Genomic DNA, 15,244 nt, shown 5'->3' with positions numbered 1-15,244 from the left:
CGTTCTTCTATCCAGCCATCACAGTCTTTACAGGGTAATAGCGATGAATGATTTTAAATGATATCTCTTTGACTTTGTTGGTAAGTAAGTACTTGTTAGGAAGGGACCACGTTTTGATCCAACAGATGTCATTTACAACATTATTCCATAAGGAAATTACATAGGAGACAGACACACAATCATTTTGGAATAAGCTGCGGATTTTTCTGTTATTTTTTTGATCAAAGCAAAGTTTTCCCACAGGAGTGTCAAGTGGATCATTCACAATTTTTACAGCAGAAAGAGGAGGTGTGTAGGGGGGGAAGGTTTTTTAGGGGGGAAGAAATTTGGCGTGACACAGCCAATGCTGCGTTTACTTATAAGATGTCTACGCTTGATTGAAATTGAAACTTTTAGTAGTATATTGCACAGTCCAGTACATATTCCGTACAATTGACCACTAAATGGTAACACCCGAATAAGTTTTTCAACTTGTTTAAGTCGGGGTCCACGTTAATCAATTCACATATGATGATTTTGTTAAATAGTGCACGTGTCCCTAATGAAGTGGTCATGTTTTAAACGCCGCGGTCAACGTCACTTCCGTTTGTCCGTCAAATTTAGATCAATAAAGCTGTCTTTGAAGTGACGTCATTGCACAACACTTCCGGTGTGCAGTCTGCGTCTCTCGACTGCTACAGTACTTGCTATTTTTTATGTTGTCGCTCCTGCTGCGCAAAGTGTCTTTTATTTCATAAATAACGGCGTCCAACATGGAGAGAATGTCGCTGCTATGGCTTGTGATGCTGACAACGTTCGTCGTAGCTTCATGTTTCACCGACATGGAGAGCGGCCCGGGCGCAGGCGTATCGACACAGACCGCCGGAGATCGCTTTAAAATCGAAGGAAGGGCCATCGTACCTGGCGTTAAAACGCCAGACTGGGTCTCCGCGGCCCGGATTCTTGTGGACGGCGAAGACTACGTGGGTTTTGTCAGGTAAAACATTTTCTTACACGCACGCTGAGGAGTTAGCTTAGTGAAATAACATTAGCATGCTAGCTAACGCCGAGCAAGAGGCAATAGCAGTTGGCACAGTCAAAGGTTGTACAAAATGTTAAAATTGATAAATACAAGACGTTATTGTATAGGAAAATACATTGACTATACGTCGTGGTGTCCTAATGCTACAATAACAAACAGTCACTATTGTGACATAATGAGGAAAGATAAAACAATGCCATTTTTACAATATATTACAGTCCTATTAATATGATGTTATGATTAATTAACTAAATACCCATAACGTTGTTGAGACACCTTGGCATGCCATTCTTTCTTCTATCTTCTGCTTATCTGTGGTTGGGTAGCGGGGGCAGCAGCCTAAGCAGAGAAGCCCAGACTTTCCTCTCTCCAGCCACTTGGTCCAGCTCCTCCCGGGGGATCCCGGGTGTTCCCAAGCCAGCCGGGAGACATAGTCTTCCCAACAGGTCCTTGGTCTTCCCCGTGGCTTCCTACCGGTCGGATGTGCCCTAATTATCTCCCTAGGGAGGCGTTCGGGTGGCATCCTGACCAGATGCCCAAACTACCTCTTCTGGCTCTTCTTGATGTGGCAGAGCAGCGGCTTTACGTTGAGCTCCTCCTGGATGACAGAGCTTCTCACCCTATGTCTAAGGGAGAGTCCCGCCACCTGGCGGAGGAAACTCATTTTAGAATAGAATGGACTTTATTGTCATTATATTAGCATATAACGAGATTAAAGACTCCAACTTAAGGTGCGGTAGTGGGAACAAATATGGGGTAAAATAAATAACACAATAGGTAATAAAGGAAGAAAACTAACAATTGAAATACTCAGACTACTATCCAATAAAAATAATAAGGAATCCTGTACAATATACAAAACACTATAGAAACACAAAATACTGTACAATATACAGAACAAGACAAAAGTACCAAAGTAATAAATAACAATCAGTGTCGGACTTTTTGCACTCAAAGGGTAGTATTAAGGCAGGGCAGAATTATGATTATTATTAGTTAAAGTTCAACATGGTGACAGCTCTGGGAAAGAAGCTGTCTCTGAGCCTGTTTGTTCTGGCTCTGATGCACCTGTAGCGCCTGCCTGATGGTAGCAGGTCGAACAGGTGGAAGCCAGGGTGTGTGCTGTCTTTGGTGATGTTTTTTGCTTTCTTGAGGCAACGGGAGTTGTGTAAATCCTTCAGGGAGGGCAGGGGACAGCCAATGATTTTTTGTGCAGACTTTATGACCCTCTGAATTGCCTGTTTGTCTGCTTCAGTGCAGCTGGCGTACCACACTGTTATGCAGTACGTCAGAAGGTCAGCATCAGCTGTCTCTCCAGTCTGTTCTTCCTCAGCACCCTTAGCCGCTTGTACCCATCCATCCATCTTCTTCCGCTTATCCGAGGTCGGGTCGCGGGGGCAACAGCCTAAGCAGGGAAACCCAGACTTTCCTCTCCCCAGCCACTTCGTCTAGCTCTTGCCGGGGGATTCCGAGGCGTTCCCAGGCCAGCCGGGAGACGTAGTCTTCCCAACGTGTCCTGGGTCTTCCCCGTGGCCTCCTACCGGTTGGACGTGCCCTAAACACCTCCCTAGGGAGGCGTTCGGGTAGCATCCTGACCAGATGCCCGAGCCACCTCATCTGGCTCCTCTCGATGTGGAGGAGCAGCGGCTTTACTTTGAGTTCATCCCGGATGACAGAGCTTCTCACCCTATCTCTAAGGGAGAGCCCCGCCACCCGGCGGAGGAAACTCATTTCGGCCGCTTGTACCCGTGATCTTATCTTTTCGGTCATGACCCAAAGCTCATGACCATAGGTGAGGATGGGAACGTTGATCGACCGGTAAATTGAGAGTTTTGCCTTCCGGCTCAGCTCCTTCTTCACCACAATGGATCGATACAGCGTCCGCATTACTGAAGACGCTGCACCGATCCGCCTGTCGATCTCACGATCTACTCTTCCCTCACTCGTGAACAAGACTCCTAGGTACTTTAACTCCTCCACCTGGGTCAGGGTCTCCCCCCCCAACCCAGAGATGGCACTCCACCCTTTTCCGGGCGAGAACCACGGCCTCGGACTTGGAAGTGCTGATTCTCATCCCAGTCCCTCCGCACTCAGCTGTGAACTGATCCAGTGAGGATTCAGGGGGAACAGTGTGCTTTTCACCTTGACATAAATTACACAATTTACAGTTTCTCTCTTTTTAACTTTCCCTACACTTACTTGGACTTAGACACACATTATTGATCCACAAGGGAAATTGTTCCACACAGTAGCTCCGTTTCAAATGATGGATAGAGAAAGGATAATGCAGGTATTAAGTAGACTAAAAATGTACTAATTAAGTTAAAGTACCAATGATTGTCACACACACGAGGTGTGGCGAAATTATTCTCTTAATGTGACCCATCACCCTTGATCACCCCCCTGGGAGGTGAGGGGAGCGGTGAGCAGCAGCGGTGGCCGCGCCCGGGAATCATTTTTGGTGATTTAACCCCCAATTCCAACCGTTGATGCTGAGTGTCTAGCAGGAAGGTAATGGGTCCCATTTTTATAGTCTTTGGTATGACTCGGCCGGGGTTTGAACCCACTATTTACCAATCTCAGGGCGGACACTCTAACCACTAGTCCACTGAGTAATGGTTTAGGAAGCTTTAATAGTATTTGTGCTTGTTTTTTTTTTCTTTTTAATAAGCTGTCTCCAAAAATGTTGCGTTTGTACCTTTTTTAAAGGTTTACATTTGTAAATTATGGAAATTCACCAGTCTAAAAAATCCATACTTGAAATGTTATGATTGTTTAATAATGTTGTCACTCATGCAAAATTAGGACAACAAACAGCAGCAATGTTACGAAAATATACATAAGTTCTGCTTAAAGAATAATCATAACAAATTTACTGCATCCCATTATGGAATTTTTGGAGTTTTTCCTTGCCTGGCCGTTGTGGTTTGTGCAGCCCTTGGAGGCATTGTGATTAAGGGCTGTATTTAAATATACTTTGATTTATGTTTTGTGAAATGCTTTTAATTATTTTTCAAAGTATAACAAAGACACATCTAAACAACTTTGGCCATGTAGGCCACAATAGTCCAGGTCGAGATCACAAAACACTGTTTAAAGTTCTAAATTTTAGACTTGATTAACCCATAGACCCTCAAAATTCATAAAAACACTTTACTTTTTCTACTTCTATCTTGACCTGGATTAATGTGGTCTACATCCCTAAAAAGGGTTGTATTACTTACTTGTATTAATATTTTCTTCAGGTTTATGTAGATTAAAGATTTCACAAATTATAGGAAAATCTACATTTGACAGTTTTAAATTTTTTTAAATGGACCTGGACTGATTCGGTCTACCTGATTAGCAGAGGGATATATATTTCCAAATAGAATAAATGTTGCAGCTGAGATAGGCTACAGCAACCCCAAAAAGAACAAGCGGTAGGAAATGGATGGATGGATGGCATACCATAAAGTTTGTTATAACAATATATTAGAACGCAGCATTTATTTATATTTTTGCTATAATTTTGCACTAGTGACTAATAGGGATGGGTACTGTTCACATTTGAACAGATACGGTGCCAATGCCCTGTACCCAAGAATCAAAACCAGTACTAAATGTTGCCAATTTGTGGTGCTTTAGTGTGGGTTAATAAATGTTAATTGTTTGATAATAACAATGTTATTTTTTAATGTTACATTTAAGAATGAGCTGATTTTGATAGTTGTGCTGTGCAGTTGTTATATCTTGCTTTCTGATTTCTTTTGAGTCTCATTTGCAATTCAATTGCTCTTCCAAAACATTAGATGGCTGTAGGGCGGGGCGATATGGCCTTTTTTAAATATCTCAATATTTTCTTGGCCATATAGCAATACACGATATGTATCTTGATATTTTGCCTTTGCCTTGAATTAACACTTGATACATATAATCACATCAGTATAATGATTCTATGTGTCTACATTAAAACATTCTTCTTCATACTGCATTAATATATGCTACTTTTAAACTTTCATGCAGAGAAGGAAATCCCAACTAAGTCAATTGACCAAAACTGTATTTATTAAACAGTTATTAAGAAGTGGTACAAACGTTCATGTCATTTCCAAAACCGAAAGGGCAACATTGTCGGAGACATTTTAAGTGTCAAATAAAAATGAGCTGTATAATAGTAAATCAAATAATGTTTGACCTTCGCTATGTGGTCGGTTACTACGGACGTTAATAAATTCCGTTGTTGACTATTTTGTTCATACAGTGTTAATCTGGAAATGTTTGCCTCTGCATTTTGATGGTGTGGGCGTGTGGTACCGAAGGAGATGTTGACATGCGGTACTTAGTAAGCGCTCTTCATTCTCTAGCAGGTGAACTTTCAAATGATGCTACATATTTGCAGTAATGCTACATTTTGTAGCAAAGCGTTTGGCCAACACTTGACATATTACTGTTATTTGTTCAACATCTTCCCACTTGAAGCCAACCCACCGCCAGACGATGGACCCCCTGCTGTTTTTCTTAGGAAATAATTCTTCCTTCATTTGCACCTTCTTTCTTGTATTACCACTCGCACGGTTCTGCTAGCATCACAGCTAATTTTACCCATGCCGCTATCTCTCTGCTCCGCAATGGCGTATACGACGTGATAGTATGTGACGTATATAAGAAGGTGCGCTTGTCTGTGAGAAGGAGACACAGGAAAGAGCGAGAAGAGCCTGCAGTGTAATGCCCGCAGCTAAAAGCAACTGCGTGAGAACGTATACTCGAATATCACAATATAGTCATTTTCTATATCGTACGGACACAAACCCGCGATATATCGGGTATATCGCCCAGCCCTATTTCATGTAGAAAGTATCAGTATGATATCGACTGTCCGTATTGCTCACTATTGAAATCGAAGGGTGGTGAACTAACCAACTAGAGCCTCGTGGAGAACAATCCGGAAAATGTTGTTCCAATTCTGAGTTATGTTACTTTATTAGGCAAACATCCATTGACACACATAAATAATGCAGTCACAACTTGAAATGACACAAGATTGTACATCTAAAGGTACATTTAGCCAGGAAGAGTGGTACTGAACCTTGTTATGTTCTCCTGTTGCAGAACTGATGGAAGTTTTGCTGTTAACGATGTCCCCCCCGGGTCCTATGTTGTAGAGATTGTCACTCCAGCATACCGATTTGAGCCGGTCCGTGTTGATATCACATCCAAGGGCAAAATGAGGTACAAACTTTCTATTAAGTTCCTTACATTTAAACTGAATTGAATCCCCTGTGTCGTTTTCCCGCTTGTAACACTTTTTCTATTCAACAGGGCTCGTCTTGTCAACTACATTAAGACTTCAGAAGTCATCCGGCAGCCGTATCCTCTTCAAATTAGAGCCAGTGGTCTGCACAGCTACTTCATTAAGAGGGAGACCTGGGGCTGGACCGACTTCCTCATGAACCCAATGGTAACTAAAGAAAGCTGTGGTCATGAGTCAAAATAGACATAATGTGTTGTGTTGTTAATGAAATCTATTTTTGTCATCTTCTTCCCAAGGATCAGAATTAGAGCCAATATGTTCAGAAGTCAAACTGTCACTGTAATAAAAGCTTTACTGTACTGTAGGGTTGCACGATATAGACCAAGGGTGTCCACACAGAAAAATCAAAAGATGCAGGGGCCATTTTGATATTTTTCCATTTAAAAACCAATACAATATATAAAAAATGTTTAACCCTTAGGATTAATCCCTTTAAAGTTTGTTAAATTTTAAAGATCATGTGGACCAGTAAGGGTGTCAGTCATAAAAGTTTTAAAAGTAACTCCTACATGTGTATCTATTTTTTTACTTTTGTTTCTTAAATCTGAGGATCAATTCCAGGTCTCTCTTATCGATATAAGGTAAAATTTATAAAAAAAAAAAAAAAAAAAAAAAAAAAAAAGTTGTATGCCTTTTTTGTCAAAGAAAACCCTGTTTTGTTGTGGCAAAAACACAAAATACCGTATTTCCTTGAATAGCCGCCGGGCATGTAATATGCACCTGCCTTGAATTACTGCCGGGTAAAACTCGCTCCCCAAAGTTATTAGTGCATGCTCACTTTTACCGCCGGGTCAAATTTGTGACGTCACGAGTGACGCTTCCCCTGCCAAAATGGCGAAGGAGTTTTTTTTTTTTGCATTTACTATGTGTAAATCAGGTTGTGATATAAAACAATTTTAACACTCTTACTATTATACGCCACACTCTGTTAACCTACACCAAACAAGAATAACAAACACATTTCTGGAGAACATTGGCTCTGTAACACATTATAAACGCAACATAAGAATTACCCATAATTCCAATGCATCCATGACTCTTGGCACCAACCTCCCTCCCTCCCCCCCATCCGTGCGTCGGATAAGGTGGGCGGGGTTGGGGGCGCGTGTATAATATAGCCAAGAGTCATGGATGCATTGGAATTCTGGGTAATTCTTATGTTGCGTTTATAATGTGTTACATAGCCAATCTTCTCCAGAAATTTGTTTGTTATTCTTGTTTGGTTAGGGTTCACAGAGTGTGGCGCATACTATTAAGAGTTTTAAAGTTGTTTATATCACAACCATCAGTGTAAACGGTATGGCTGTTGACCAAGTATGCATTGAAATCTTGTATGAGAAGCAGCGAAATGCATGCGTCCTACCGGCACGCAGATGGCATGGTACAAAGATGGGCATGATGACATGTTGTAGAGCAGTGGTCCCCAACTACCGGGCCGCGGCCGAAGAAGAATTGTTTAATTTTTTTAAATTTTTTCTATCACACTCAATTTTTTACTGCATGCCATTGTTAAGCGCCGGGGTGAGAAGAGGTTTTAAAATTATTAGCGCATGCTTACTTTTATCGCATGCCTTGAATGAGCGCAGGAGTGAGAAGAGGTTTTAAATTAATTAGCGCCCCGGCGGCTATTCAAGGAAATACGGTATGCAACATTTCCCCCCCAAAAAGTTCAAAGTGCAATATTTGATGTAGTAATTGGAGCTTTAAATAGGTCAATGACACATTTTGAGCAATGACAGTTTAAAAAAAATCCTCTAACATTCTCAGGGATCCAAAGGTGTTAAAAATAAGTCATTGTTTTTATTTTCAATGCGTAAATCTCTAGATCAACTTCAGCTCTATTCTTCGATTATACATTTGAGTTATTTTTCAGGTTTTTTTGTTTATTTTGTTTTATGCCCAAAATATGCAATATTTCCCCCAAAATTATTATACATTGAAATATTGGATTTAAAGTAATTGGAGCCTTGAATAGGTCAATAATTTATAACATTTATTTAGATTAATTTTTATTCTTTGAGCATTAAAGTTAAAGTACCACTGATCGTCACACTCACTGTGGTGAAATACTCTCTGCGTTTCATCCATCCCCTCCTTGTTCCTCCCGATCTTAGGGCGGACACTCTAACCACAAGGCCACTGAGCAGGTCACTGACAGATTTAAAAAAAAAAAAAATACACTATAGGTCTTGGTGGTCCAAAGGAGTCCCACTCTTTAAATTGGGAAGAATATGTTTACTTTCAGTGCTTGAATCTCGACATGAACTTCAGATCGATGCTTTTCTTTTTTTTAATGTTTGATGCTATTTTTTAATGAAGCCCTATGTTTTGACATGGCAAACACATGGATTACCCAAAATGTTCCACAAAAATAATTTGAAAGTGTAATATTTGATGTGATGTAATTGGAGCCTTAAATAGATCAATAATCAATAACAACATTGATTTTGGTTATTGTTACTTTTTGACAATTTGAAAAAGAAAACAGCTTGCATTCAATCAATCAATGTTTATTTATATAGCGCTAAATCACTAGTGTCTCAAAGGGCTGCCTGCACAAACCACAACGACAAGGAAAACTCACCCCAGTGGGACGTCGGTGGCTGAATGTTATCAAAGTCAACATTTCAACGTTTTTTCTTAACAGTAAACATGTTTGCTCTTTTATTCCACTTATGTCTTTTTTTTTTGTAATTGTATTTTACAATGTGCCACGGGTCGTTAAAAACTTAGCTGCGGGTCGCAAATGGCCCCCTGGCCGCATTTTGGACACCTTAATTTAGCTTTTAAAACAATTATTATATCGTGACAATGCATGTTGATGGATCATTTCAGCTGTGTCCCGCAAATTTGACCGTGACAAGGCAGCGAAAGAATGCCATGTAGCGTTCTTGCTAGCGTCTAACTTCTCTTGGATTGCAATCCTGGCCTCCATGGTGGAAAATGTACTATGTTTCTTTACAAGTATCTATATTTCTGGAAAACGAAGAATAGCTAAACATGCTACACAACACACCGTAGGAGAATATGCTAACCTCTTAACTAGAGCTCTTGAATGTAAAAAGCGGTGGGTGGTAGATAGGAGCGTGGATCTTTAGACACAGAACAATTCGATCCGATTCCGTTTCTTGAGGTGACGATTCAATTCAGAATCGATTCTTGATTCAAACAGAGTGTTACAATATTTTATTTATATAAATCATAATGGCACTTTTTCAAAACAGGTTACAGTTTAGAAAAACTTTTTGGTTGCTTTTGTCTTTGAAAAATTTATTTTTATTAAACCAAAAAAAATTAAAATAATTGTTTTCATAATTCATTTTAATTGATTTTTGAAAAGTAAGAAACTCTTTGGAATCGGGAAAAACAAAAATTGTAATTCGGATATAAATCGATATTTTTCTGTACACACCTAGGGAGCGGATTGATTGATTGATTGATGTTGACAGTAGCAATACTGTACATGGCCGATACGACAGTGATTTGACTGACTATTTTACTCTCACAATCTCCTTTCTTTTTGTTGTGTACAAACTCAAAAACAAACAAGTGTCTGAGAACAGGGGGACTTAAAAGGCAAAGACCAAATGATTTAAATCAGAGCTAATAGTTGGAAATAATTTATATATTAATTTCCTACTGTTTCACCACCATCTTGTGTTTTGAGAAAATAATACTATCAGAAGGAACACAATATATTATTGCAAACGTCAGCAACCACAATAGGTGCCTTTATTACCTGCTTTGAAATTAGTTATATTGTAATTGTTATGCCTAATAATATATTGTGATGAAATATTGAGTAGTTTTTCATCCATATCACCCATCCCTTCCGTACTGTTAGTCAAGTGTCAATCTTTTTTTTTTTGCTGAAGATACATTTTTACCATACAAGTCACATATTTGTATTTACTAGTTTCTCCTGTCTTCTTGATACTCTGTTAGAATGTGCTGATTGTGTTGCACTTGCAGGTTATGATGATGGTGCTGCCCCTGCTGATTATTGTTCTGCTGCCCAAAGTGGTCAACACCAACGACCCAGAGATGAGAAAGGTAAGAAAACCCGCAAAAAGGGCTTGTTAGAACAAAAATACACTTATCAGTGCTGCACGCTTAGCTTTTTCATAATATCGGCCTGCCGATATTGTCGGTCGTTAAATCCTTTAAAATGTAATATCGGAAATTATCGGTATCGGTTTCAACCTCGTGATTTTTCTGGGAGACTCCCGAATTTCAGTGCCCCTTTCGAAAATCTCCCGGGGCAACCATTCTCCCGAATTTTTCCCGATTTCCACCCGGACATCATTATTGGGGGCGTGCCTTAAAGGCACTGCCTTTAGCGTCCTCTACAACCTGTCCTCACGTCCGCTTTTCCCCCCATACAAACAGCGTGCCGACCCAATCACATAATATGTGCGGCTTTTACAGATAAGTGATTGCAAGGCATACTTGATCAACAGCCATACAGGTCACACTGAGGGTGGCCGTATACAAAACTTTAACACTGTTACAAATATGCGCCACACTGTGAACCCACACCAAACAAGAATGACAAACACATTTCGGAAGAACATCCGCAAAGTCTGCTGTTCAATTGAGAGATGTGGTTGGGCAAGTACAGCATGGGAGAGCAGGACTCGGGCTCATCCCAAAAGCTCCTCTATGGCACAAAGCAACATCAGAGCAGAAGAGACGGCTGGTAGTAGAGGAAATCAGGAGACAGGAAGCCGTCTCAATGGCCAAGCAGGGGAGATGGACCAACTGGGGAAAGCTTGGAGAAGAAAAAGCTCAACTGGTGTGACAACTGGCAGATGGAGGGAGCACGGCTGAGTTTTATCATCAGAGCCACGTACGACCTGCTACCGTCCCCCCTAAATCTGAAAACCTACTACGGAGAAGATCCCGCCTGTTCCCTGTGTCAAGTACCTGCATCTCTAAGACATATATCAGGGTGTACTATAAGTCTCACCCAAGGACGCTATACTTGGTGGCATAACCAAGTACTCAGAGAGCTTGCATTAACACTGGAACAGCGGCGAACCACCAGAAACGATCTCCCACAAACATCAGCAGGAAAGGTCCATTTCACACATTTTGTACCAGCTGGCCAACATCAAGAGTGTGAAACGACACCAAATAATCCAAGCATCCTGCAGTCGGCTCGAGATTGGAAATTGGAAGTAGACCTTGATAAAAAGCTTGTTTCCCCCAGAAATAATGGCGACAACACTCCGGCCAGACATGGTCCGGTGGTCTCCAACAGCAAAGCTGGCTTATGTCGTGGAGCTGACAGTACCATGGGAGTAAGGGGTTGAAGAGGCTTACGAGAGAAAAAAAAATATATATATTCTGACCTGGCAGCTGAAACATCCCAGAATGGCTGGCAGACCAGCATCTTCCCAGTCGAGGTGGGATGCCGGGGATTTATTGCCACATCTACCATTAGTGTTGGATCCGCTTTGGACTGGACTCTCGCGGCTGTGTTGGATCCACTATGGACTGAACTTTTCACAGTATCATGTTAGACACGCTCGACATCCATTGCTTTCGGTCCCCTAGAGGGGGGGGTTGCCCACATATGTGGTCCTTTCCAAGGTTCTCATAGTCCTCATTGTCACCGACGTCCCACTGGGTAATCATTGTCACCGACGTCCCACTGGGTGTGAGTTTTCCTTGCCCTTATGTGGGCCTACCGAGGATGTCGTTGTGGTTTGTACAGCTCTTTGAGACACTAGTGATTTAGGGCTATATAAATGAACATTGATTGATTGATGATTAGTCTGTTGAGAAAAATGGGGGTGACGGGACGCTCCCTCCAACAGGTTATCAAGTCCATGTCAAGTGCTGCCGAAAAAGCCAGCAACTGCCTCTGGATTAAGCGCAAGGATCCCAACTGGGCAGTACAATAAGAGACAATGGTATGCGGTCAGGCTTAAGCCTGACTTGGGGAAAAGGACGACCCTGCCTTGCAGAGTCCGACGGGATATGGAGGGTATGGCATGGAGGGGGGTGTACTTGGGACACTAGGTACACTGTTGAGCCCTCTGGAGACGTCGTGGGCTTTAAATCAACAAAACGTCGATGAAGCAGGGTTCCCACCTGAAGACCCCAATGACATACTTACCCTCCCTTTCACCACTCCACACCGACTGCTACCGTCAAGACTGTTCCTACTTACCAAAGGGATTGAAACATGTAGTTCTATTTGCTTTACTAATATTTTTTAATACATCCAGTGTGTTAATTCCACGACTGTGTATATCAGTATCGGTTGATATCGGAATCGGTAATTAAGAGTTGGACAATATCGAATATCAGCAAAAAAGCCGATATTCGACATTTTCATTTTTAGCAAGATGAAATGTCTTCAATGTGAACAAGACACACCTGTCCACCCATACATATAAACACAATGCCCTCAAAAGACTTACTGTAATGCTTAAACAGAGAGAACATCCCTAAACTGCAAGCACTGTCGCTAACACAATTGTAGGGCTTGGCAATATGGACCAAAACTTGTATCTCGATATAGTTTGGCTTATAAACTAACCCAGAAGTGGAACTATTCATTGACTTAACTAAATATCTCCACCAGCATGCCTTGTTTTTACATTTTCAGGACTGATGGGGATGCCAAATACACAAAAGCAGGTACCAACAAGTAAGAAAAGTAGGATGTGCATAATAGGATCCCAATTTAGAAGGTGTTTTGAGATAACAAAAAAGCAGTGGAAATAATATAAGAAAAGTCCAATATAATCTCTAGTCTCTTTTAAAAAAAACATTTACCTATGGCTCACAGCTCTTAGCGCGAGTGATAAACACTTCTGCGTCAATCACAGTCCAAATTTTCAATGGTCGTGATTTGAATTCATTTTAAACATGCTATACAGATGGGCGAAAGTTAAATTCTAGTCTTATCAAATTTGGATGGATTCCTTTTAGGAGCAAAATGCGATGAAAGGGTTGAAATTCCTTTTCTCAAATGTGTGACAGTTAATTTTTTTTTTGAAGTAGCACGCTTTATTCTGAGTTGCATTTGCTTTAATATTGTCGCACCGTACAGCACTGTGTATTTAATTAGTTGGCGACACATTATTTTGGGACTCGAGATTACAACATGCAACCCAAATCTACCTAAACGAGTCAGAGCTTTTCACCCTGTCACACACATGCCAGAAGATCCAGAACGGGAGAGTTAAGAGTATTTCTCCAAACACAAAAGTGGTCATCAAGAAGCGGTTTGAAAGACAGTTGTTTGTAACAAATAGTGCTGCACAATTTTGAGAAAAAAACAAATTTCAAATTTTCCCTCAAATTGCATTTCATTTCAATTTTTGATTTTTATATTTTAGGAATATGAATGCATAAAACTGCGAAAATAAGTGAAGGAAGATATGTTACTTTTAGACTGCCAATCAACATATTATTGTCTCACGGTGCTACGCATTGAAACAATATGCAATAATTCACTTGAACATTTTTTTGGCTTTATGCAGACCTACTCAGAGAATTTGTCCACATCATGCTCTTAAATTGAAAAAATAACCGATAAAAAAACTATACAGTGTTTAATAATGTAATGTAATCATAATACAGGGTTGACCCTAGATTTCCAAGATACCTGTGGCGATGGGGACGTGGTCACCATGGCGTCATCGCGTAAATTCATATCATATATGGCAAATTACGCGATGACGCCATGGTGACCACGTCCCCATCGCCACAGGTATCTTGGAAATCTATATATATATATATATATATATATATATATATATATATATATATATATATATTTAATGTAATCATAATACAGGGTTGACCCTAGATTTCCAAGATACCTGTGGCGATGGGGACGTGGTCACCATGGCGTCATCGCGTAATTTGCCATATATGATATGAATTTCTTTAAACACGCCCAGAGATATATATATATATATATATATATATATATATATATATATATATATATATATATATATATATATATATATATATATATATATAACCCTGTATTATGATTATATTAAATATATATATATATATATATATATATATATATATATATATATATATATATGTATATATTGAAACATATACATTGAAACATACATATATACACATACACTATGTATATATATATATATATATATATATATATATATATATATCTGGTCGTGTTTACAGAAAATCATATCATATATGGCAAATTACGCGATGACGCCATGGTGACCACGCCCCCATCGCCAGAGGTATCTTGGAAATCTAGGGTCAACCCTGTATTATGATTACATTATATATACATACATAAACAATCTGTTACTGTTATTAGGATTAACATCTAATTGGACTTTGTTTTGCCATATTTTCCCAGGAAATGGAACAGTCCATGAACATGCTGAACCCTAACCCAGAGCTTCCGGACGTGTCGGAGCTCATGACCAAGCTCTTCTCGGGCTCCAAGGGCTCCAGCAAGGCGGGCGGCGGCAGCAGCAGCAGCAAGGGAACCAGGCCAGCTGTCAAAAGGAGGTAGTAATGAATAATGCCCGAAGAAGCACAAGTCACACAAGCGAGAATTTGAAGTGTCTTCTCTTCCCCTCCTTCTGCTCTACTTTTGGTCTATTGTACAGTTCTCTTCATGACCAGCTGTAAACTAACTACTTACACAAAAAAACTACTTTTTTTCCCCCCCTCCACAAAACCTTTTATAAGCAGTCCCATGCTGTCGTGCTCCTCGTTAATTGTTCTAATCCTCCGCTGTGCTTCGCTGCTAACTGCACTACCTGAGATCTATACATATTCAGAGATTTTTTATTATTATTTCAGTAAAATGGCTGTGAATGACGATGAATCGAGTAATTTTAAGACTGATGATGAGATCTTATTTAAGAAGCGTGGATTAATAAATTGCAATGGTATATAATACGTAT

The 15,244-nt window shown here is 40.2% G+C and overlaps 1 protein-coding gene across 1 annotated transcript; it reads left to right on the top strand.

Moving 5' to 3' along the window:
• Positions 1–618: 618 nt before the first annotated feature.
• emc7b (ER membrane protein complex subunit 7b) lies at positions 619–15,239 on the top strand. Its single transcript, XM_061886493.1, has 5 exons — positions 619–976; positions 6,113–6,232; positions 6,323–6,461; positions 10,287–10,367; positions 14,689–15,239. The coding sequence occupies exons 1-5, from the start codon at positions 753–755 to the stop codon at positions 14,845–14,847; spliced, it is 723 nt and encodes a 240-aa protein (XP_061742477.1). The 5' UTR covers positions 619–752; the 3' UTR covers positions 14,848–15,239.
• The last annotated feature ends 5 nt before the right edge of the window (positions 15,240–15,244 follow it).

This window comes from Nerophis ophidion, linkage group LG24 (assembly GCF_033978795.1).
Source record: "Nerophis ophidion isolate RoL-2023_Sa linkage group LG24, RoL_Noph_v1.0, whole genome shotgun sequence".
Classification (NCBI taxonomy): domain Eukaryota; kingdom Metazoa; phylum Chordata; class Actinopteri; order Syngnathiformes; family Syngnathidae; genus Nerophis; species Nerophis ophidion.
This window is presented reverse-complemented; position numbering and strand designations above follow the sequence as displayed.

Excerpts from the sequence above, each read along its gene's own strand:
- emc7b (XM_061886493.1), top strand. The coding sequence starts at position 753 with ATGGAGAGAATGTCGCTGCTATGGCTTGTGATGCTGACAACGTTCGTC. Across the intron at positions 6,233-6,322 it reads ACATCCAAGGGCAAAATGAG|GGCTCGTCTTGTCAACTACA; the intron begins GTACAAACTTTC and ends TCTATTCAACAG. Across the intron at positions 10,368-14,688 it reads ACGACCCAGAGATGAGAAAG|GAAATGGAACAGTCCATGAA; the intron begins GTAAGAAAACCC and ends ATATTTTCCCAG.